This window comes from Pleurodeles waltl, chromosome 8, assembly GCF_031143425.1.
Source record: "Pleurodeles waltl isolate 20211129_DDA chromosome 8, aPleWal1.hap1.20221129, whole genome shotgun sequence".
Lineage (NCBI taxonomy): Eukaryota > Metazoa > Chordata > Amphibia > Caudata > Salamandridae > Pleurodeles > Pleurodeles waltl.
The window spans coordinates 1,308,003,242-1,308,026,404 of record NC_090447.1 but is presented as its reverse complement, the minus strand read 5'-3'; the positions used below and the strand labels follow the sequence as shown (position 1 = coordinate 1,308,026,404).

Below are 23,163 nucleotides of genomic sequence, written 5' to 3'. Positions count from 1 at the left end.
TCTGTTGAAGAATAAATTGAGCTTGAAACTCTCCATGGTATTAATGCCATTATACATTACATATTGATACATTACTCACTTGGAATTACATATTCATGGGTGCCCTGACAGCTGTGTTTTTGTCATTGTGAGTTTCCCTGGAAACATTAGAGGAGTTAGGAAGATCCTCTTGCCAGGAGCACCATGTTAAAATTGGAATGTTAATGCTATTATATTGACTCACTGTGAGCGCCCATATCCTATGACTTGCTTCCTATGTGCTCTCAATTTTCTTTGCCAGCAGGTAAGTACCCGCGTCTTCGAAGGGCAGACCAGGGGGTTTTTGTAGGTCACCGGGGGGGACACAAGCAGGCACAGAAAGTACACCCTCAGCGGCACAGGGGCGGCCGGGTGCAGAGTGCAAACCGGCGTCGGGTTTGCAATAGGATTCAATGGGAGACCCAGGGGTCCCTTCAGCGATGCAGGCAGACAAAGGGGGGGCTCCTCGGGGTAGCCACCACCTGGGCTAGGAAGAGGGCCACCTGGGGGTCGCTCCTGCACTGGAGTTCGGTTCCTTCCGCTCCTGGGGGCTGCGGGTGCAGGGGGCGTCAACTCTGGCTACTCACAGGCTCGCAGTCACCGGGGAGTCCTCCCTGTAGAGTTAGTTTTCCGCAGCTGGAGCCGGGGACATCGGGTGCAGAGTGGAAAGTCTCACGCTTCCAGCGGGAAACGTGTGGTCTTTAAAAGTTGCTTCTTTGTTGCAAAGTTGCAGTCTTTGTGGAACAGGGCCGCTGTCATCAGGAGTTTCTTGGTCCTTTTAGATGCAGTGCAGTCCTCTGAGACTTCAGAGGTCGCTGGACCCTGGGGGACGCGTCACTGGTGCAGTTTTTCTTGAAGTGGGGAGACAGGCCGGAAGGGCTGGGGCCAAAGCAGTTGGTGTCTCCGTCTTCTCTGCAGGGCTTCAGGTCAGCAGTCCTTCTTTGTCTTCAGGTTGCAGGAACCTATCTGCCTAGGTTCTGGGGGGCCCTAAATACTCAATTTAGGGGTGTGTTTGGGTCTGGGAGGTTAGTAGCCAATGGCTACTAGCCCTGAGGGTGGCTACACCCTCTTTGTGCCTCCTCCCGGTGACAAAGGCACTCTCCCTATGTGGCCAGCAACATGTCTCGTGTGTGGCAGGCTGGCAAAAACTAGTCAGCCCACACTGGCAGTCGGGTATTGTAGGAAGTTGGCTCTGTATGTACTATTTCAAAGTAAGAAATAGCATGCACTGAGTCCAAGGGTTCCCCTTAGAGGTAAGATAGTGGCAAACAGAGATAATTCTAATGCTCTATTTTGTGGTAGTGTGGTCGAGCAGTAGGCTTATCAGAGGGTAGTGTTAAGCATTTGTTGTACACACACAGGCAATAAATGAGGAACACACACTGAAAGACAATTCCAGGCCAATAGGTTTTTATATAGAAAAATATATTTTCTTAGTTTATTTTAAGAACCACAGGTTCAAGATTTACAAACAATACTTGAAATGAAAGGTATTTCACTTAGGAACTTTAGGAACTTTGAATTAGCAAAATAGCATATACAGTTTTCACACAAATGGCAATAAGCTATTTTAAAACTAGACAGTGCAATTTTCAACAGTTCCTGGGGGAGGTAAGTGTTTGTTAGTTTTGCAGGTAAGTAAACCACCTACAGGGTTTAAAGTTGGGTCCAAGGTAGCCCACCGTTGGGGGTTCAGAGCTACCCCAAAGTTACCACACCAGCAGCTCAAGGCCGGTCAGGTGCAGAGGTCAAAGTGGTGCCCAAAACATATAGGCTTCAATGGAGAAGGGGGTGCCCTGGTTCCAGTCTGCCAGCAGCTAAGTACCCGCGTCTTCGGAGGGTAGACCGGGGGGGTTTTGTAGGGTACCGGGGGGGACACAAGTCAGCACAAAAAGTACACCCTCAGCGGCACGGGGCAGCCGGGTGCAGTGTGCAAACAAGCGTCGGGTTTGCAATAGGTTTCAATGGGAGACCAAGGGGTCTCTTCAGCGATGCAAGCAGGCAAGGGGGGCTCCTCGGGGTAGCCACCACCTGGGCAAGGGAGAGGGCCACCTGGGGGTCGCTTCTGCACTGGAGGTCGGATCCTTCAGGTCCTGGGGGCTGCGGGTGCAGTGTCTTTACCAGGCGTCGGGTTCTTTGAAGCAGACAGTCGCGATCAGGGGGAGCCTCTGGATTCCCTCTGCAGGCGTCGCTGGGGGGGCTCAGGGAGGTCAACTCTGGCTACTCACAGGGTCGCAGTCGCCGGGGAGTCCTCCCTGTAGTGTTGTTTCTCCACATGTCGAGCCGGGGGCGTTGGGTGCAGAGTGCAAATTCTCACGCTTCCGGCGGGAAACGTGTGGTCTTTAAAAGTTGCTTCTTTGTTGCAAAGTTGCAGTTTCTTTGGAACAGGGCCGCTGTCCTCTGGAGTTCTTGGTCCTTTTAGATGCAGGGTACTCCTCTGAGGCTTCAGAGGTCGATGGACCCTGTGGAACGCATCGCTGTTGCAGTTTTTCTTGAAGTGGGGAGACAGGCCGGTAGAGCTGGGGCCAAAGCAGTTGGTGTCTCCGTCTTCTCTGCAGGGCTTTCAGGTCAGCAGTCCTTCTTCGTCTTAGGTTGCAGGAATCTATCTTGCTAGGTTCTGGGAGCCCATAAATACTCCATTTAGGGGTGTGTTTAGGTCTGGGGGGTTAGTAGCCAATGGCTACTAGTCTCGAGGGTGGCTACACCCTCTTTGTGCCTCCTCCCTGAGGGGTGGGGGGCACATCCCTAATCCTATTGGGGGAATCCTCCATCTGCAAGATGGAGGATTTCTGAAAGTCAGAGTCACCTCAGCTCAGGACACCTTAGGGGCTGTCCTGACTGGCCAGTGACTCCTCCTTGTTTTTCTCATTATCTCCTCCGGCCTTGCCGCCAAAAGTGGGCCCGTGGCCGGAGGGGGTGGGCATCTCCACTAGCTGGAGTGCCCTGGGGTGCTGTAACAAAGGGGGTTAGCCTTTGAGGCTCACCACCAGGTGTTACAGTTCCTGCAGGGGGAGGTGCTTCTCACCTCCACCCAGTACAGGCTTTGTTACTAGCCACAGAGTGACAAAGGCACTCTCTCCATGTGGCCAGCAACATGTCTGGTGTGTGGCAGGCTGGTAAAACTAGTCAGCCCACACTGGAAGTCGGGTATGTTTTCAGGGGGCATCTCTAAGATACCCTCTGGGGTGTATTTCACAATAAAATGTACACTGGCATCAGTGTGCATTTATTGTGCTGAGAAGTTTGATACCAAACTTCACAGTTTTCAGTGTCGCCATTATGGTGCTGTGGAGTTCGTGTATGACAGACTCCCAGACCATATACTCTTATGGCTACCCTGCACTTACAATGTCTAAGGTTTTGCTTAGACACTGTAGAGGCATAGTGCTCATACACCTGTGCCCTCACCTATGGTATAGTGCACCCTGCCTTATGGCTGTAAGGCCTGCTAGAGGGGTGACTTACCTATGTCATAGGCAGTATGAGGTTGGCATGGCACCCTGAGGGGAGTGCTATGTCGACTTAGTAATTTTCTCCCCACCAGCACACACAAGCTGGCAAGCAGTGTGTCTGTGCTGAGTGAGGGGTCCCTAGGGTGGCATAAGACATGCTGCAGCCCTTAGAGACCTTCCCTGGCATCAGGGCCCTTGGTACCAGGGGTACCAGTTACAAGGGTCTTACCTGGATGCCAGGGTGTGCCGATTGTGGAAACAAAGGTACAGGTTAGGTAAAGAACACTGGTGCTGGGGCCTGGTTAGCAGGCCTCAGCACACTTTCAAATCATAACTTGGCATCACCAAAGGCAAAAAGTCAGGGGCTAACCATGCCAAGGAGGCATTTCCTTACACCTCTGGTGGGCTAAGAAAGTTGGCATAGTCAGAGGAGTTACCAATTTGGAAAATTTGTGTGCTTCTCCAGTCCTCGGTGAATGTATTTTCCTCTGTTCCTAACCAGTTTTCACAGTTAGACCACTTTGGACTTGTCCAAGTGTTATGTGCCTTGAACCTTGAGTGAATACCTGGTTTAGACTTCGCAGGATGGATTAAGCATCATTGCCATGGAGGAGTACTTTACTCCAGCAATGGCAAGGGTACTCCATCTGCTATATTTAGAGATGTCTTCTAGCCTAGCAGACATCTCTTGAATTTGCAGGAGTTGTCGTCTGGCAGTTCCGCCAAATGTTTTGAAAGTGTGACAGGCGGCTCCATCCACAAGACAGAGCTGTATGATGAATTTCCATCCATTGTGTGAGGGTCATTTTGCAGGTTGTACCTGGTGGCGACAAACAGTGAAAACTGTCCATGTGTTCACACACTCCAAATAGGGCTGGTGAACACGTGGCTAAACCTCTGACAGCTCTTTAACAATCAGGCTGTCAGAGGTGTATGTAGGAGGTGAGGATTGAGTAGTCTCTGCCTTTTAAGTACTGAAGGTGAGTCAGACTCTAACTAAGGGGGACAGAACTTCACTTTGGCGGAGACAGTACTCTTATGCCGTTGTGACAGAGTACCCTCTCCGCCAAAGTCTAAAACGGACCTTGAGTCCTGCATCTGCTTTTGTTGTCATGCCAAGGAAATGTGTAATGGCAAATGTTTTATTGTTTTCAACATTGTATAAACAATCAACAATTATGGACAATTTTACTTTTTCCATACATAACATATTACCATGCAGACTCTACAAGTAATATTAAAGCTTTTCTTGGCCTTTGTAGGCTTAGTTCAACCCTGTATAGCTATATACAGAAGTTGACCATACATTTATTCATAATCATCTTAAATAGTTTTTTGGGGCAGTAACTGTTTTGCTCCAATTGTGAATTTACCTTTAATTCCTGTCTACTCCAAAACAGTACTGAATGCCTCAAGTTCTGTATGCCTATTGATTAAATTACCCCTTTTGCTGCTAGCTGCTTTTAGCATTTTTATCAGGAGACCTGGGGGGGACACTGGTGCTAGGAAATTTGTGGTGGCCTTGCCATCCCACATCTTTAACACACAGAAATGCAAAAAAAAAAAGTTTTTTTTGTCAATTAATCAAATTTACAAAGGACTTCTCAATAAATAATCCTTGTGGGAGCCACACAAAACATACTACTTATTATTCCCTAATTGACCAGTTTTTAAAAAGATATGAGGGCAGAAGGTGTTCACTAAGGAGAAAGTATGCACTGACAGTAAACAGCAAATATACACCAAAACATTATTTCACACCCATCCACTAGTCAATCATAGGCATACTGGTTGGGTTTGGCATGAGAGTAGTAAATGATTATAAAAAAAAAAAACTTTATTCACCAATGACTTTACGAAATAAAATTAGCAAAAGTCGTTAATAATTTTAACATCAGAATAGAGAACCACTGACTTATAGTTTGAAAGCTGTAAAGCCATGGCAAGGCACCAGCCGCTTTACAGTCCACCCACATGCCTTTCCTGTGTCTGACACAGAAAAGCATTCACACTGCCAGCTGCAGGCCCAGCACAAAACACTACTTAAGTTTGCCAACAGCGCCAGGGACCAACACTCTGATACACCAACAGAACTAACACACCAATTACACTGCCATACACCCACACCTCAGACAACTTATAAACACACCTCAAGCAGGTCAATACACATACTGGCTGTTAGCCACCAACACACTGCTAGCCCACACACACCACCAGCCAGATGCCAGTTTTGACACAACAATCACACTGCCGGCCAAACGTCAGTCCACGCACACCGCCAGCCAAGTGCTGCAGGGGGGAGTTGCAGCTAAAATATAGCACCAATAATGGGGATCTCCCCAGAATTAAATATAAATCCGTGGTAGTTAGTGGAGTGGATCACCGCTATGGACTTTTAATTTAAAATACTGTCAACAATTGTGGACTTGCTTTGAGTGCTGTGGTATTTTTCCTCTTAGAAGTTGTTTTGAACTAAGAGATGACAATGACATGGGTTTCTCTGGATACATAGATGTAATCTCATACGTATTGAACTGCAACCTAATTAATCAAAACATCTCTTTTCTCCAAATTTGCAAGGACTTGACTGTTTATACATTATCCTCTTGGAAAAAGGTCTCCCCAGTATTAGATCCCTAAGCTGATAACTTTTGTTCTATTTTCAAAATAAGGAGAGGGCCAGACTTAAGAAGGCAGTTTTGGTGCATATGGACTTGGTTTTCCTACACACGCTGCCAACTTATTCCCTGCCCATACTGTGCTTGCTGCTGATCTCTGGTGGCTTTGGGTCTAATGTCCTGTGAACACAGTACTATGTTAAAAGGACAGGGCTGTGCTATATCTTTCTGCACCACCAAGTGAGGCTCCGGTTTTCAATGAAATGGTCAGGCGTGGACATGCGCCACCTGTGCAACTTAGTAATATATCCAGTGTTGGATACCGCAAGCCCCGCAACCTTTTTTGTACAGAAGTAGAAGTTTCTCCCACTTGATTATCGATGGCTTGCCGTGTCTGTCTTCCTATTTTAATTAAATAAGTAGTCTGCCTCTCCTATGTGTAATGCCCTTTTGAATAAGGTATTACTGTAGCTGGCTCGATGATGATAGCGAGCAGTAAGGATGAAAAGGGGCAGCCATGGCACATTCCCATTTCAGTGAAAATTGGGGCTGACCAATTTGTCAAAACACATGCAGTGGGTGATTGATATAATGACCTGACCTAACCATATGTTCATCTCTCACTACTGTTATTTCAATATATGGAGCAGATAATTCCATTATACAGAGTTGCTGCAGCAAACATTGCACAGATTATTGAAGGTGAAACGTCCCAATATGAAACTGAACTATTCAGCTAGATATGAGACCAGTTGGTTTGCCAATATTTTTGCTAACATATTTGTATCTGTTTTATTCAGGGACATCAATCTGTTTACAGAGTCAAATCTTGAATGGGTTTTATCAGGATTTAATAACATTGTAATTGAAGCTTTTTGGAAAGTGGCTGGCAGTACTCTTCAATCCTTGATCTCATTGTGTATTTGAAGCATAGTTTAGGACTTCCTGATTCACAGATCCTTCTGCGTTCTCAACTCTTAAGCTTTGTCTGACGATCTGCAATATTAACATCCTCTGAGAACCATAAGGTTCAGTGACTGGTTGTTGTTGTGTCTTTTTTTTTTTTTTTTTTTAACACAACCAAAACACCTGTCACATCAGAGTTTCAGTGGCATTCCCTGTATTGACCCTTACAACCTTAGAGACCCAGCAAGGCACTTCTAAATTATAAGACTTATTCCAGGCTGAATGCTGCTGCTGTCCTGACGGGCCATCCAGGAGGCCCCGATTCGTTCCACGTCTCAGCACTCAGTGGATCAGGTTCTTCTCCACCTATAAACAATATAACAGCAGCTATTGATAAAGCAGTTGCATGGTGGAGCAATCATTTTATCTTTTGCAACCCAATCCATGTAACAACCTCCTGCTCTCTTGCGAAGAATTAGAAGTAGATCGAGTTAATGTGCTCACTTTTCCCCTAGTTTTTCACAGTGTTAGCCTTGATCTTTCTTCAGACTTCTGTTCCCCCTGATTTCCCTCCTCCATGTTTCTTGTTACTGATGTCCAGATGCCACTGGGTGGTGTATAAACACTTAAATCAATCATTCAATCACTGAATGGCCTGGTTTACCATGGCATTAGGTAGGCTTCCTCTAAAGGGTTACATTTGGGTGTTCCCTTCATTACAAAAAATTGCATATGAGATAGAGCACCTCCAGCAGTAGTACATGTTTGGCAAATGCACTGGAGGTAAAACAAGGTATGTTTAGAGGAGGACAAAACAGCTTTTCTTACCCATGCAGATTCTTTTTGTCAGTAGAGTACCTCCATCGTAGAAACTTATTTACATATGTTAGACCTGGCATCCTTAGGGTGGTCTTACCCCAGACCTTTTGCTTTACCTCCTTTTTTTGTTGCTGTATCTTTTTGTTGGCCTTAAAACTCTGAGCACTATACCACTACTAATTGGTGCCATAGTGCATGCGCTTTTCCCCTAAAACATGGTAACATTGGTGTTTCCACATTTGAATTATTTAATTTACCTGTAAGTCCCTTGTAGAGTGGTATACCACATGCCCAGTGCCTGTAAATTAAATGCTACTAGTGGGCCTGCAACACTAACTGTGCCACCCACTTATGTAGCTCTGTAAACATGTCTCAGGCCTGCCACTGTAGAGCCTTACATATATGTCACCCCTAAGGTAGGCTCCAGGTAGCCCCTAAGGCAGGCTGCCATGTAAGCAAAATGCAGAACATGTACCTGTACGTTTTTTTTTTTTCTTCTTTTTTTATTTATTTATTTATTTATTGAATTATTCAATTATAAAGAGAACTTCCAACAAATAGATCACAATCAACAACAAGAGATAATATATCTCGTGATCCAACATCATGCATAAGTAACGGATATAGGTTCAAACATACAAGAGGCAGCTCTAAAGAAAAATCCAACCATACCACAATGACAGCACGAAAAAAAAAATGTTCTCGACAATATGAGGTATCCATGAATATTGCATTTTAACCATATTTCAAGAAGCAAAGCAGCAGATCAGAGATCCACGAGAGAAGGAAAGGGGGAAAAAAGGGGGGGGGGTGGCAGAGGGAGTACATCCAGGAGGGACACATCTGTCCGGAACACATCCATCTTGCAAAACGGTAGCAATAGAGCAAGAAAAGTGATTGAATGCGCTGCTGAGCATGATTACGTCACAGCATCGGTATTAGATTCAAGAAAGGAACGCAGTGGAGCCCAAATGTCCCTAGGTCTAGAGCCCTCTGGTGTTAACTCCCAAAATACCAATTAATTGTTCTTGACAGAAGGAGGCGTCCCTCAGCCAGTCCAATCCACAGGGAGCACGTCCCCGACCCCAGCACATTGCGACCCTGCGCTTGGCCAGAAGCAGCAACATACCCACCAATCTCCTGTGAGCAGACGGGACCTTCTCCACGCATCCAAGGAGCGCTAGTTTAGGAGAAAAGGGTAAATCCAGGTCAATCATCTCCCCAATCATGCGCATCACCCCCGCCCAGTAAACACTCACGTCCTGACAGGACCACCACAGATGCAGGAAGTCAGCATCAGGAGCACAGTACCGCTCACAGCATGCGTCTGCGCGCAGACCCATAGAGTGCAGCCTACATGGGGTATAATACACGTGATGCAGGAATTTAAAATGTATGAGACGCAGGCAGTAATTAGGCGACAGGACTTTCATATGTGCACAACATTTCTTCCATTCGTCCTCGGAAATACTCTTGCCAACATCCACCTCTCATTTATCCCTAGCAGATTGCGCCAGGTCCCCTCTCTGCGTCTGTACTCCACTGTACAGTTTAGTGATGAGCTTACGCGGCGACCACACACTGTACAGCACCTCCAGGGCCTGGCAAGTCAGTGGCAACTCAGGCAATTGAGGGAATCTGGCACAGAGCATTGCACACACCCACAGCACATACAATCTATGCAGTGCAGTGTCCCGCCTCCCCCCCCCCCCCCCCCCAGCACAGCCTCCAGTGAAATCAGCCGTCCGTCCACAAACCAATCCCCCAGCGTAATCAAATTTGAAGCACAAAGAAAGCTGCAGATCCCCGAATCGCGGAACATTCTCTCATCCACAACGTCTAACACTGACATCGATGGAGCATAGGGTCCCGGGACACCTGCGCGACGCAGTAGAACAGTCCATGCTCTCGCTGTGCATGCCACAGTGTCCACTCCCTGGGGCCCGGACCGAGCCGAGGCCCCAAGAGCCCGGGATAAACCGTCCAGCCATACTGCATCGCTCGAAGGGCAGTGTCAAGGTCTCCCAAGCAACCCTAGGCTGCCTGGCAGCCCACACCAGCCGTATCAAAGCGGAACGGAGTCTCCGCCAAAAGCTCGCATTAAGATGTAGGGAGACATTTACAAATAGATATAGAAACTTAGGCAGCATTAACATTTTGGCAATAGCGATTCGCCCCGTCAGCGAGAGAGGCAGTGAGCGCCACACCTCCGCCTTCTCTTCCAGACATACAAGTGCCCTGCCGTAATTAGACAACCGGAGGGAGTTCTCATCTCGACTCAGCCAGACTCCCAAATAACGTACGGGCTCATCCGTCCAGTTGATGGGGTATCGGCTAGGGGTACGCATCGTTGCGCGGGTCAGAGGTAATACTACGGATTTAGACCAATTAATCACAATGCCAGAGAATGCGCCGAAATGTACTATTTCATCTAACAATATGTCCAAGTTTTCCCGCAGTGTGCTCACATACAACGCTACATCATCTGCATACATCAAAATTTGTACCGGGCGTTGGCGGTACGCCAGCCCTCTGTCATTATGGTGTTGCCTTAAGTATGCCGCGAGCCGCTCCATCGCCACCGCAAACAGCAGCGTCGATAAGGGACACCCCTGACGAGTCCCTCGAGCCATCCTGAAAGGGTCAGAGACACTGCCATTCAACCGCAGCCTGGCAGTGGGTTTGGTATATAGTAAGCGAATCAACCTCACAAAACGCGTACTCATGCCCACTCTGGCAAGCAACCTAAACAAGTACTCCCAGGCCAATGAATCGAAGGCATTAGTGGCATCCGAGAATACCGCAGCAGCCTCCTCCTCAATTGTCCCCATGACTGCGAAGAAAGGGCGCAGATTGTGGGTTGTAGACCGGCCCGGGACAAACCCCGACTGATCTGGGAGCACCAATTTCGGAAGCAGCGGCTGTATCCTCGTCGCTATCATCTTCGCCAAAATCTTGTTATCTGTGTTAATTATAGACCGGGGACGATACAAGTCACAGCAGTGTGGATCTTTGCCAGGCTTAAGGATCATGAAAATTAAGGCCTCGCGAAGGGAAGCGGGGACAGTCCCAGCCTCCAACGCCTCCGCAAATACGTCCAGAAGCCGGGGAGCAAGAATATCAACAAATTCTTTGTAAAAGGCCGGATTTAACCCATCCAAGCCGGGGGGACTTTTTACCAGGCAGGCTCTGGATCGCAGCCTTTACCTCCTCTACCGTGAAGGGGACATCAAAATACAACCTGTGTACATCATCAAACCAGAGAAGGCTAATCTTCGAGAAGTAGTCCTAAGCAGCAGCAGCATCTAGTCGAGAGGGCTCCGCATAGAGATTCGCGAAAAAATCAGTGTATACCTGCAATACTCTCTGCGTGCCTGCCACTCGCTCACCTGCAGCGTTATTGATTTCTGTGACATAGTCACTACCCCATGGTCTGCGGAGCATATTCGACAAAGTGCGGCCAGCCCTCTCACCCTCACCATATCTCCTAGCTCTGGCGAACTTACCCAAAAAACAGGTCTCTCTCATTGAAGCCTCCTCATATGCGGAAACCGCACACCGCAGAGTAGCCCCAGACCAGTCAGTCACCAAACACTGTTCCAAATCCACTATCTGTGCCTCCAAATCCACCAACTCCCGGCGCAGCGATTTTAGAACTCTGTGTTGCTTCGAGAGACACCCCCCACGGATCACCACATTAAAAGCCTCCCATAGTGTTCCAGCAGATTGCACTGACCCCTCGTTCTCAGCAAAATAATGTATTATTGCCTCGCGAACCTCCTCCCTAAACACGCAGTCCCTAAGCGCCCCATGTGGCAAGCGGCAAGTAAATACACGCCTCGGACCCACAGGCACCTCCAGAACCAACTTTACCGGGGAGAGATCTGAAAGGGTACACGCCAAATGCTCCATTGACTTAGTCCAAAGTTCCACATCCTTCGTCCCCAGCCAGCTATCAATACGCGACCAGCTGTTATTAGCATAATTAATACATGTACCCTCACACATAGTCCCATGAGTCTCCCGCCACAAGTCTACTAGCGTACCCGCGGACATCACAGACGTCAGGGCCTTTGCCGCAGCAACATGATGCACTCTGGCAAGACTTTCTCGGTCGGCCCTGGGATCCGGTATGACATTGAAATCCCCACCCCAGATCACAGCCCTGTTGCCGAGAGAACCAATTAATGTCATATCTCAAGAAAGAACCCCGGGTCGTCCGTGTTGGGGCTGTATACAGACACAAGCCTGCAGTCCCTGTCTAAAAGCCTGCCGCTTAACAACACATATCTGCCATTGGGGTCTACAATTATTTTATGAGTGCGCCAAGGCAGACCTCTACGCAGCAGGATCGCTATTCCTCATGCATATCGCTAGAACCCCGCACAGTGATATTCTCCAATCCATCCCGCCTTCAAATGGTCCTGCGATGCCACAACTAAATGAGTCTCCTGGAGCATACATACATCAATTCCCTGGCATTTAACGTATGCGGACACCAGCCGCATCTTATGCGCATCATTTAAGCCATGCACATTCCATGTTAAACATCTAACCGTTGTCATGTTTCTTGTATGCTAACATACATTCGATCAACCACATCGCCAGCCAAGCGCGTCCCCCCTGGTCCGCCAGTCCTGTAAAGAGGAAAAAGAGAAAGGAAAGAAGGAAAGGAGAGAGAAGGGAAACAAATACAGTACAGACCCATCCCCCACCCACGCAGACCCCCCAACCGGGTCGAAGCAGAGAGCCCACCCCCCAAAAAATTCAGAACCCCAACAACCACAACAGCAAACATTATAAAGGGACTCATCCGATAGGCATGTGCTAGACCATCCATCCCGCCGCCCCAAAATAGGCAGGAGGGAGGGAGGGCATAGGGCCCAATATACAAAACAGACAACAGAGCGGCTAATTTAAAGAATCTCTAGTTCTATAAGCATCCCAGCACCCTGAAAGAAGGGGCCCCCGGACCCTGTTTCACAGCTCAGATCAGTCATTATCACTTAATTCTGCATGCCCATTGTAGGAAGTTGGCTCTGTATGTACTATTTCAAAGTAAGAAATAGCATGCACAGAGTCCAAGGGTTCCCCTTAGAGGTAAGATAGTGGCAAAAATAGATAATTCTAATGCTCTATTTTGTGGTAGTGTGGGCGAGCAGTAGGCTTATCAGAGGGTAGTGTTAAGCATTTGTTGTACACACACAGGCAATAAATGAGGAACACACACTGAGACAATTCCAGGCCAATAGGTTTTTGTATAGAAAAATATATTTTCTTAGTTTATTTTAAGAACCACAGGTTCAAGATTTACAAACAATACTTTAAAAGGTATTTCACTTAGGAACTTTGAATTAGCAAAATAGCATATACAGTTTTCACACAAATGACATATAGCTATTTTAAAACTAGACACAATTTTCAACAGTTCCTGGGGGAGTTAAGTGTTTGTTAGATTTGCAGGTCAGTAAACAACCTACGTGGTTCAAAGTTGGGTCCAAGGTGGCCCACTGTTGGGGGTTCAGGGCAACCCCAAAGTTACCACACCAGCATCTCAGGGCCGGTCAGGTGCAGAGGTCAAAGTGGTGCCCAAAACACATAGGCTTCAATGGAGAAGGCGGTTCCAGTCTGCCAGCAGGTAAGTACCCGCGTCTTCGGAGGGCAGACCAGGGGGGTTTTGTAGGGCACCGGGGGGGGGGACACAAGTCAGCACAAAAAGTACACCCTCAGAGGCACGGGGCGGCCGGGTGCAGTGTGCAAACAGGCATTGGGTTCGCAATAGGTTTCAATGGGAGACCGAGGGGTCTCTTCAGCGATGCAGGCAAGCGGGGGGCTCCTCTGGGTAGCCACCACCTGGGCAAGGGAGAGGGCCACCTGGGGGTCACTCCTGCACTGGAGGTCGGATCCTTCAGGTCCTGGGGGCTGCGGGTGCAGTGTCTTTACCAGGCGTCGGGTCTTTGAAGCAGGGAGTCGCGGTCAGGGGGGAGCCTCGGGATTCCCTATGCAGGTGTCGCTGTGGGGGATCAGGGGGGTCAACTCTGGCTACTGACGGTCTCGTAGTCGCTGGGGAGTCCTCCCTGTGGTGTTTGCACCCAACGCCCCCGGCTCGATTTGTGGAGATCAAAGTGCAAAGTCTCACGCTTCCTGCGGGAAACGTGTGTTCTTTCAAAGTTGCTTGTTTGTTGCAAAGTTGCAGTCTTTATGGAGCAGAGCCACTGTCCTCGGGAGTTCTTGGTCCTTCTAGATGCAGGGTAGTCCTCTGAGGCTTCAGAGGTCGCTGGACCCTGTGGAACGCGTCGCTGGAGCAGTGTCTTTAGAAGTGGGGAGACCGGCCGGTAGAGCTGGGGCCAAAGCAGTTGGTGTCTCCGTCTTCTCTGCAGGTTTTCAGCTCAGCAGTCCTTCTTCGTCTTAGGTTGCAGGAATCTATCTTGCTGTGTTCTGGGGGCCCCTAAATACTCGTTTAAGGGGTGTGTTTTAGGTCTGGGGGGTTAGTAGCCAATGGCTACTAGCCCTGAGGGTGGCTACACCCTCTTTGTGCCTCCTCCCTGAGGGGAGGGGGGCACATCCCTAATCCTATTGGGGGAATCCTCCATCTGCAAGATGGAGTATTTCTGAAAGTCAGAGTCACCTCAGCTCAGGACACCTTAGGGGCTGTTCTGACTGGCCAGTGACTCCTCCTTGTTTTTCTCATTATCTCCTCCGGCCTTGCCGCCAAAAGTGGGGCCGTGGCCGGAGGGAGCGGGCAACCCCACTAGCTGGAGTGCCCTGGGGTGCTGTAACAAAGGGGGTTAGCCTTTGAGGCTCACCGCCAGGTGTTACAGTTCCTGCAGGGGGTGGTGAGAAGCACCTCCACCCAGTACAGGCTTTGTTACTAGCCACAGAGTGACAAAGGCACTTTCCCCATGTGGCCAGCAACATATCTGGTGTGTGGCAGGCTGCTAAAACTAGTCAGCCTACACTGGTAGTCGGTTAAGGTTTCAGGGGGCACCTCTAAGGTGCCCTCTGGGGTGTATGTTACAATAAAATGTACACTGGCATCAGTGTGCATTGATTGTGCTGAGAAGTTTGATACCAAACTTCACAGTTTTCAGTGTAGCCATTATGGTGCTGTGGAGTTCGTGCATGACAGACTCCCAGACCATATACTCTTATGGCTACCCTGCACTTAGAATGTCTAAGGTTTTGCTTAAACACTGTAGGGGCATAGTGCTCATGCACTTATGCCCTCACCTATGGTATAGTGCACCCTGTCTTAGGGCTGTAAGGCCTGCTAGAGGGGTGACTTATCTATACCTATAGGCAGTGTGAGGTTGGCATGGCACCCTGAGGGGAGTGCCATGTCGACTTAGTCTTTTTATCCCCACTAGCACACACAAGCTGGCAAGTAGTGTGTCTGTGCTGAGTGAGGGGTCCCCAGGGTGGCATAAGACATGCTGCAGCCCTTAGAGACCTTCCCTGGCATCAGGGCCCTTGGTACCAGGGGTACCAGTTACAAGGGACTTACCTGGATGCCAGGGTGTGCCAATTGTGGAAACAAAGGTACAGGTTAGGGAAAGAACACTGGTGCTGGGGCCTGGTTAGCAGGCCTCAGCACACTTTCAAATCATAACTTGGCATCAACAAAGGCAAAAAGTCAGGGGGTAATCATGCCAAGGAGGCATTTCCTTACACCCATCTCCCGGGGCAGCCGAGACATCAGCGGCCGCTTTCTTAGGTGTACTGTTTTAGCAAACCTCGCAGCCAGCTTAGGATCTGTAAAGAAGTGCAATTTACTGCTGTGCTGTATCTTCAATTTCGCGGGATAAATAAGGGAGAATCTAGCTTCCTTTTGGCTCAGAGTACGTTTAATCGGCCCAAAGGCTCTCCGCGCAGCTTGTACACTGGGAGTGTAATCCGGGAAAATACTTAATTTGGAGTTCTTGTAGATCACCGGTCGTCTATCCCTGGCCAGTCTGAGGGGCTGCATCCCAGTCGCAATAGTTCAACAGCCGGGCGATGATAGGACGCGGCAGCGTGCCGGGCGGGGGCCGAGGCCCCAAGGATCGATGCGCTCTCACCAACAGGCGGGAAAGTTCTCCCGGAAAAAGGTTGGTAAGCATACCCTCAACAAAATCCTCCATCCTGCCCATGTCCGTGGACTCCGGGACACCAACGATACGGATGTTGTTACGTTGCGATCTGGCCTCCAAATCTTCATTTTTGCTGCGGACGAGTTCCATAGCCATGTGCGGGCTTCCAACTGCTCAAACCGCGAGTCATGGTCATCTACTCGCGCCTTAATTCGGTCTAGTTGTTCAGTCAGATGGTCCAGTTTAGCGTCAATACCAGAGAGGCTGCTTTTTAGATCTAAAAACATAGCTTTAACCGAGATGTCAGCAGCTCCTGCGTTGCCCGGCAGCTCCTCCGGCTGAGAGGTGGAAGTACTGTCCTTCTTCTTACCACCATCAAAGGTAAGCTTGGACTGCCAGTGCTCCGCCTTGCCCATCTTTACACCAGCAATGACCCAATAGGCAGGGAGTTCACCAATTACTAATGTTAAAAAAAATCTATCCCTTCCCAGGGCACAGATCACGCAACAGCACCAATCACCCCCCAATGAGCAGGGCGGCCATCCCCGCCGCGTGACAAATGCACCTTCAAGGTTCCACCGCCGCTAATTCACCAGTCCAACTCCGACACAGCAAGCTGTCTTACACCAGGACTAGCCCGCAATCCCACGTAGATCTTCACACGCAGGGCATCCACAAAAGCAGCTCCCGGTAAAGTCTTAAAGGCACCACGGCCTATGGGCTCCCACTCCAGGACAAAGGTGTCACAGTCTCCCTGAGAAAATCCAGGCAGACCCTCAGCGCTGCAAGGGTCTTCCCCAACCACAAAGGGGCCCACTCCGGCCAAGGTGAGCAGCGCCTAGTCACTAACCAACCACACAGGTCCTCAAATGGAGGATCCAACCAGGGAAACCCCGCTCCTTCTCAGAAACAGAAAGCTGACCTGAATCCTCCAGGCCCAGCTAGTCGATACACCCGGGGGAGGACCACAGAATCCACCAGCGCCCACCGGAAGGGGAGCAGATGAAGAGCGCTTGCGCCAACCGGCCAGATCCCAGAGCAGGCCGCCAGCTAAAAGAAAGGCGCTAGGCCCCAACCAAGAGGCCGAAGTGGGCCAAAGACCAGAGTCCAACGTCTGAGGTCGTGGCCCGGTCCATCCGCCAAAATGACCTCAGACGAATAGGCCACTCCCCCCCCCCCCACCCCCCCCCCCCTCACTCCATCCTCGGAGGCGAAGCCCCGCAGCTCCCGCAACGTGATCCGCAGTGTCGACCGGGAGGGAGCCTCAATAATAGACAGACCCTCCCGAGCCCCGGCCCGGCAGCAGCAACAGAAAAGAGAAAAAAGAACCACCCGGCTTCAACCGAACCGGGCGTTCGGCCCATAAGTGCCGGCTGCCGCCCACCACAGAGCCGACTCGGCATGGCTCCCTGCTCCCAGGGAGGAGACCGCACACCGAGCCCAAGCGCTTCAGGGCACGCACAGCGGGAGCAGGCCGCAAGCAAGACACCCCTCCTGCGCCTCAGGTCTGGCCGAGCCGCGGGGCCCTCTCGCACAACATCGACAAAACCGGGGCAACTGGCCCCCTCCAGCGCCCGCTGCCAACACCAGACCAGGCACACCCGCCTCAGAGGGGGCCAAGGGAGCAAATAAGGTGAGGTAGCCGCTCCCACAAGGATAAATTAATCAAAAAGGCCCCCAGCCCAGCAGAGCCTCACGAGGTGGCCGCCATCTTGCTGGCTGGCCTAGCCGCGCCCCATGTACCTGTATGTTTTACATGTCCTAGTAATGAAAAACTCTGAAAGTCATTTTTCATTAATGTGAGGCTTACCCCTCTCTTATGCCAGCATTGGGAATTCCTTATAAAATCGTTAAGCTGTAATTCCTGATCTGAGAAGAGTAGCTGCATCATGTTTTGTACCATTGGAATGTTAATAATAAATCATCTTTACTGGAAAAGTCGGATTTATTATTACTATTTTAGAAATGCCACTTTTAGAAAGTGGACATTTCTCAGCACTCTCTGCCGTGTGTGCCTACAGCCTATTTCCAATACACGTCTGGCTTCGGCAAGGTGACAGCTACACTTGTGCATTCCCTTCAGACCCCCAAAACACAGGATACTTAGCTACATCTGCATTCATCTGCGTACTGATGGGTCTTCCTGAGGAGGAGGTTGGAAAGGGCTCACACTTACATTTCAAAGGGTAGTGACTAGAGTCCACACAAAGGGGCTGATTACTTCCCACTGGCAGCCTGGAGCTGATGCTGACCTGAAAGGGGGACCTATGCACTTCACAAGAACTCTTTTGTAGTCACCCCCCACATCAAAAGCACTTTTCATTATAAGTACTGGGTCTCTTGACCACTGCACCTGCAAGAAACTCTGCTGGAGTGAAGGCTGTTGTGCTAGAAGGACTACCACTTTGCTTTGCTCGACTGCTTCTAGGAACTGCTGCCATGCTGCCTGCTGACCTCTGATCGCACAAGCAACCCTCCACCTAAATCCATAGTGACTCAAGGGTCTTGACCGCTAACCCCTGCCCATGTCCAAGGTCTCAGAAACGCCGTCACCCTCAGCACCAGGAGACCTACCTCTCTGCCAGCGCCTGCAGTACCGTGATAGTGCGATAGTAGAGACCCCTGATGTTGGATCCTTTATGCTAGTTAAGCCACAACAGTTCTTGGGGACTTTGTGCATTTGCTCAGCAGAGCATTTGGACTGCAGCGCATTCCAGTTGGTGAGCCGTGCCGGCCTGAGCTCGCAGTACAGTGCTCTGCACGATGTTCGCTTACCCAGCCCCTTCTAGCCGCTGTGTAGAGAAGCTGCCCAGCCTGTACTGTGGACCCCATGGGAGAACCTGCCAACGTCCCAGGACCTGGAAATATCATTCTGTTGGCAGCTGATGATCCTGCTCGTGCCCGTGGACGGTGGGTGGACCTGTGTGTTCCCAGCTGTTCATCCAACACTCCTTGCTGGAGAGGGAGTTTTACTGCTTTCCGTCTAAGACACCCACCCTGCAAGGCCTGACCTGAACACCAGGCCTCGCTCGCATAACCATCAGTCTCTGTGCATCTGCTGACATTACCGTAAAGGCCCTAATACGAGCCTCATACACTTGAGGATGCTGGGTCACTTGTTTTCGTACATCTACCTGTTAACCCTTGCATAGACTCATCACAGGCTCATATTGCTGGCCTGTGCCTGATACTGGCCCAGCCAAATCTATCCTACATTATAATCTATAAATTATTTACTGGGTTATTGTCATTTTGCTTTTACACTTGGTATATAAAGAATCACTATATCTTCTTTAATCTAGTGTGGAGTTTTTTTGGTGGTGTGAGTGTGTTGCACAAATACATTATACATTGCCTCTTAAGTTAAGCCTGACTGCTCTGCGCCAAGTATCAGAGGGTGAGCACAGGTTCATTTAGAGCGTGTATCTGACTTACCCTGACTAGAGTAGTGGGTTCTGTCTGGCTTTGGTGTATACCCTAGCCAACCCCATTTCTAACATATATTAGTAACTTTGTGTCTCCATAAGGGCACCCAATGTGTTCTGGTTACTCATTTGGCTAATTAGAGTTTCCTGTAGGTCTATTCGCTCACATTAGAGAGATAAAGTTAGGGATTAGAAGATATTAAACTTAAATGTATGTTACTACAGCATGTTGGATTTTATTGTTATAAATTAAAATATGTTCTGTTATGTGTATTTGTAAAGCACACTATTATTTACAAGGGTATCCAGGCACTGGGCAGATGTGAGTGGTTGACCCTGCTTAGGGTAGGTTGTCTAATTGAAAATGCAGGTAATCAGTTTCTTGCAGAATTCAAGAAGAGAGGAGGAGGCGGTTCTGATATGGAGTTAGAGATTGTTCCACACTTTAGGAGCGATATAAGGGAAAACCCATCCCCATGATCTCGTTCTGTGAATACGTGGGTGGTTGCCAGTAGGAGTCCTGTGGAACGGAAGTGTCTAGGTGGTTGGTGGAAGGCGATGCAACTATTCAGGCAGGAGGGACCTAAGTTGTGTAGTTCTGTGAAGTTTGAAAATAGAATGTTTGAGTATTGGGAACTGGTGAAGTGAGTTCTGTGTGGGAGGTTGTGGAGGAGTCTGGCTTCTGAGTCCTGGATGGTTTGTAGTTCTGTGATAACTTACTAGGTGATCCCATAGTCCAACTTGCTGGTGACTAGTTTTTTTTTTGTTGGTGTGGCTAGGGAGCCATTTGAAGATCTTCCTCAGCAACTTCAGGGTCTAGAAGCAGAATGCAGTGACAGTGTTGACTTGTGTTGTCATGTCCAGTTTGCTCTTGATGATTCTGAGGTTCCTGGTGTGGGTGTTGGAAGGTTGGTGTGGGTCCCAGTTCAGTCGGCCACCAGTTGGAGTCCTGTGGCAAGGTGTTCTTATAAAGATCACTACTTCTGTCTTGTGGGTGTTCAGCTTGAGACAGTTGGCTTTCATCCAGTTAGCAACTTTGGTCATGCAGGTAATGAGCTTGTTTCTTGTGTTAGGGGTTTTGTCCAAGAAGGAGAGTATGAGTTGCGTGTCACCTGCATAGGAGAGAATGTTGATGTGTGTGTGGATGATGTTCCCCAGAGTGATTATGTATGCTTTGAAAAGGGTGGGGCTGATAGATGAACCTTGAGATATCCTGCAGATGAGTTTACGAGCATCCGAGGAGTGAGGTGGCGAGCTTGTATTCTTTTCGTTAACAAGGAACAGATCCTGTGGAATGCAGGCCCTTGGATGACAATCCTGTGGATTCACCTGATGAAGATGAGTATGAGTGACCATGTCAGGTGCCGTAAATGAGAATTGAGATTGAGGGCTGCTGTGTGCCCTCTGTCAAGAATCATGCGGATGTTGTCTGTTGTGGCAATTTAGTTATTTTTCTGTACTATGTTTGGGCTTGAATTCAGACTGTGGCGTTGAAGAAGTGGTGGTTACTGGGGCGGTCTGTGAGGCATCAGTTGATTAGTTTCTCCAAGAACTTAGTCAGGTATAACAGGAAGGAGATGGGTCTGTAGCTGAAGAGTGTGGCTAAATAATTGTATGGTTTCTTGAACAGGGGCGTCACAGTGGTATATTTATTGGTGCCTGGGAATGTATCTCAGTCGACAGATGCATCGAGAATGGTCCGCTGATCAATAGGATCCATTTGGTGAAGGCATGGTGGGTCCAAGGGTCATATGGGACCCCGCTCCCCCCAAGTGGATGATCTTGATAGTAGGAAATATAATACTTTTTACACAAACATTAAAAGGCTTTTTTCTTTGATAATTACTTTAGCACTTGAACATAACTGACACTTTTGTTTGTGTCTGTTTTGGTTTAGTCAGTTCTAGATTAGCCATTTTAGGTCTCTACAGTTGAAACGTGCCATTAATTTGATTTTTTATTATTTCTTTGTTTCAGGATAGTCTCTTTATCTATTCTTTTAATCCTGTTATTGGCATGAATAAACTTTTCATTCGATTGACTGACTCCCCAAGTGCTAAGGTAAGATTAATACAGGTTTATACTAACGCTGCTTTATCATCAGAGTTTATATTATATGCTCTTATATTCCAAATGAGCAACTTCGATTTTCACCTCAAAAAACTCTACTAAAGAAGATTCACTTAATCATTATGAAAGCTTAATAGAAGAATATTTTTTTCTGATTGTTACTAAACTACTTCCCTCATAACCCATGCCCACCTGTGCTTTCAGGCTATATGCTATCCTGGAGCCCTGCACGTCTGGAAAACAATGTTATAAATTACTGCAAATATTTAGTAAAATACAATTGAGAGCAAAGCATGGGGGCTCCCGTAGGTGTAGGAAGCTGGCTCTTTATACAATATATCACTACGAGATATATAATGCAGAGAGTCCAAGAGTTACCTTACTACTGGACAGGGGCTTGCTCTAGCAACTCCAAGCCACTCTTTTTGGGGGTTTGGTTGAGCAGCCCTAGACGTATCAGAGAGGAGTGTTAGGCATCTGTAAATACACACACAGTCAATAAATGAGACTCATGACTCAAGAAGGAGATCCACACCAATTTACAAAAGTAACAAATATCTTTATATTTATTTAGGCACCAGAATCAGTACGACCAGGTAAGCATGTTTTGCAAGAAAAATACTTTCAGGTTTCAAAAGTCGAAGGGTGAATTTTTTATGAGTGACAATGTTTTCCTATGGAGTAAAAACAAGTACTTCATGCAGGTATAGTACAGCGACTTACTGGACCAATCTCCTGGACTTACGGTAAGCATTGGGCAAAGGTCAAGGCCACACCAAGATGTCACACCGCATGGCACTGGCGTGGCCAGGTGCAGAGCTGTAGTACAGCTTTGAGTGCCTAATCTTAGCCAATGGGGATCGGTTGGGTTCAAAAGAGGCTGTAGGTTTGGACAGGGAGTCCAGTTGAGGGAAACAAACAGGTGAGTTTGAAGTCTTAAGATGCCCAGGGACACCTTGGGTGCTCTTCTCAACAGGTCAGGGGCAACTGGTGCAGAGGTGTCTTAGGCGTTGGGTTTTCTCCACTGGGAGCACTCGCAGTTGACCACGCTGGCACCGTTGGCTCAATTCATCTCGGGTAGGCAGCATGGGTGTAGTGGTGCTTTCCAGTGTGTGAGGCTTTTGCGGTCCAGAGTCCTCTTGGGTCTCTTGGGGTGCCTGCAAGATGAAGGGAAGCAGCTCCACTGTTCCACAGGAGTTCAGCATCTCTCCTTTGAGTGAAGCTAGATCTGCATACTAAGGCCGGTTGGCTTCTTTGAAGCCCCCTTCCTTGGAATGCAGATTCACAGATCATCCTGTTGGGTGAGGTCTGTAAACACACAGCAGTCTTTGTATCTGATTGCCTGAGAGCAAAGACTCTCACCCTTGGGGGTCAGAATCATGGCTGGTTGTGGCAGGCTGGCTAAAACCAGTCAGTCAGTGCACAGGTAGTTGGTATGTTTCACAGGGGGCACTTCTTAGGTGCCCTCTGGGTTGCATGTATTAATCCATCACTGGCATCAGTGACGGTTTATTAATACAAGATGTTTGATATAAAACATCCCTATTTCCAGTGAAGCCATCATGTAGCTGGGGAACTTGTACTGACCAGTGTCCAGCACATGTCCTTAAAATGGCTTCCTTGTTCTCTCACTGTCCGAAAATCGACAGACATAGCAGGGGCAAGTCTGCACATGCAGATATGTCCTCACATATAATATACTGCACCCTGCCTTTAGGGATTTCAGGCCTGCTGTAGGGGGGACTAACCTATATTGCTTGCAGTGTGTGCCATGTTGTACTTTAAC

The 23,163-nt window shown here is 48.6% G+C and overlaps 1 protein-coding gene across 1 annotated transcript in view; it reads left to right on the top strand.

Annotated features, from left to right (window-relative positions):
- The window catches only part of MPHOSPH8 (M-phase phosphoprotein 8), a 286,382-nt gene that overhangs the window by 226,700 nt on the left and 36,519 nt on the right, over positions 1–23,163 (top strand). The window contains exon 13 of the mRNA XM_069202290.1: positions 21,285–21,368. Within this exon, the coding sequence (XP_069058391.1) occupies positions 21,285–21,368 (84 nt within the window). The remainder of the gene's footprint in view (positions 1–21,284; positions 21,369–23,163) is intronic.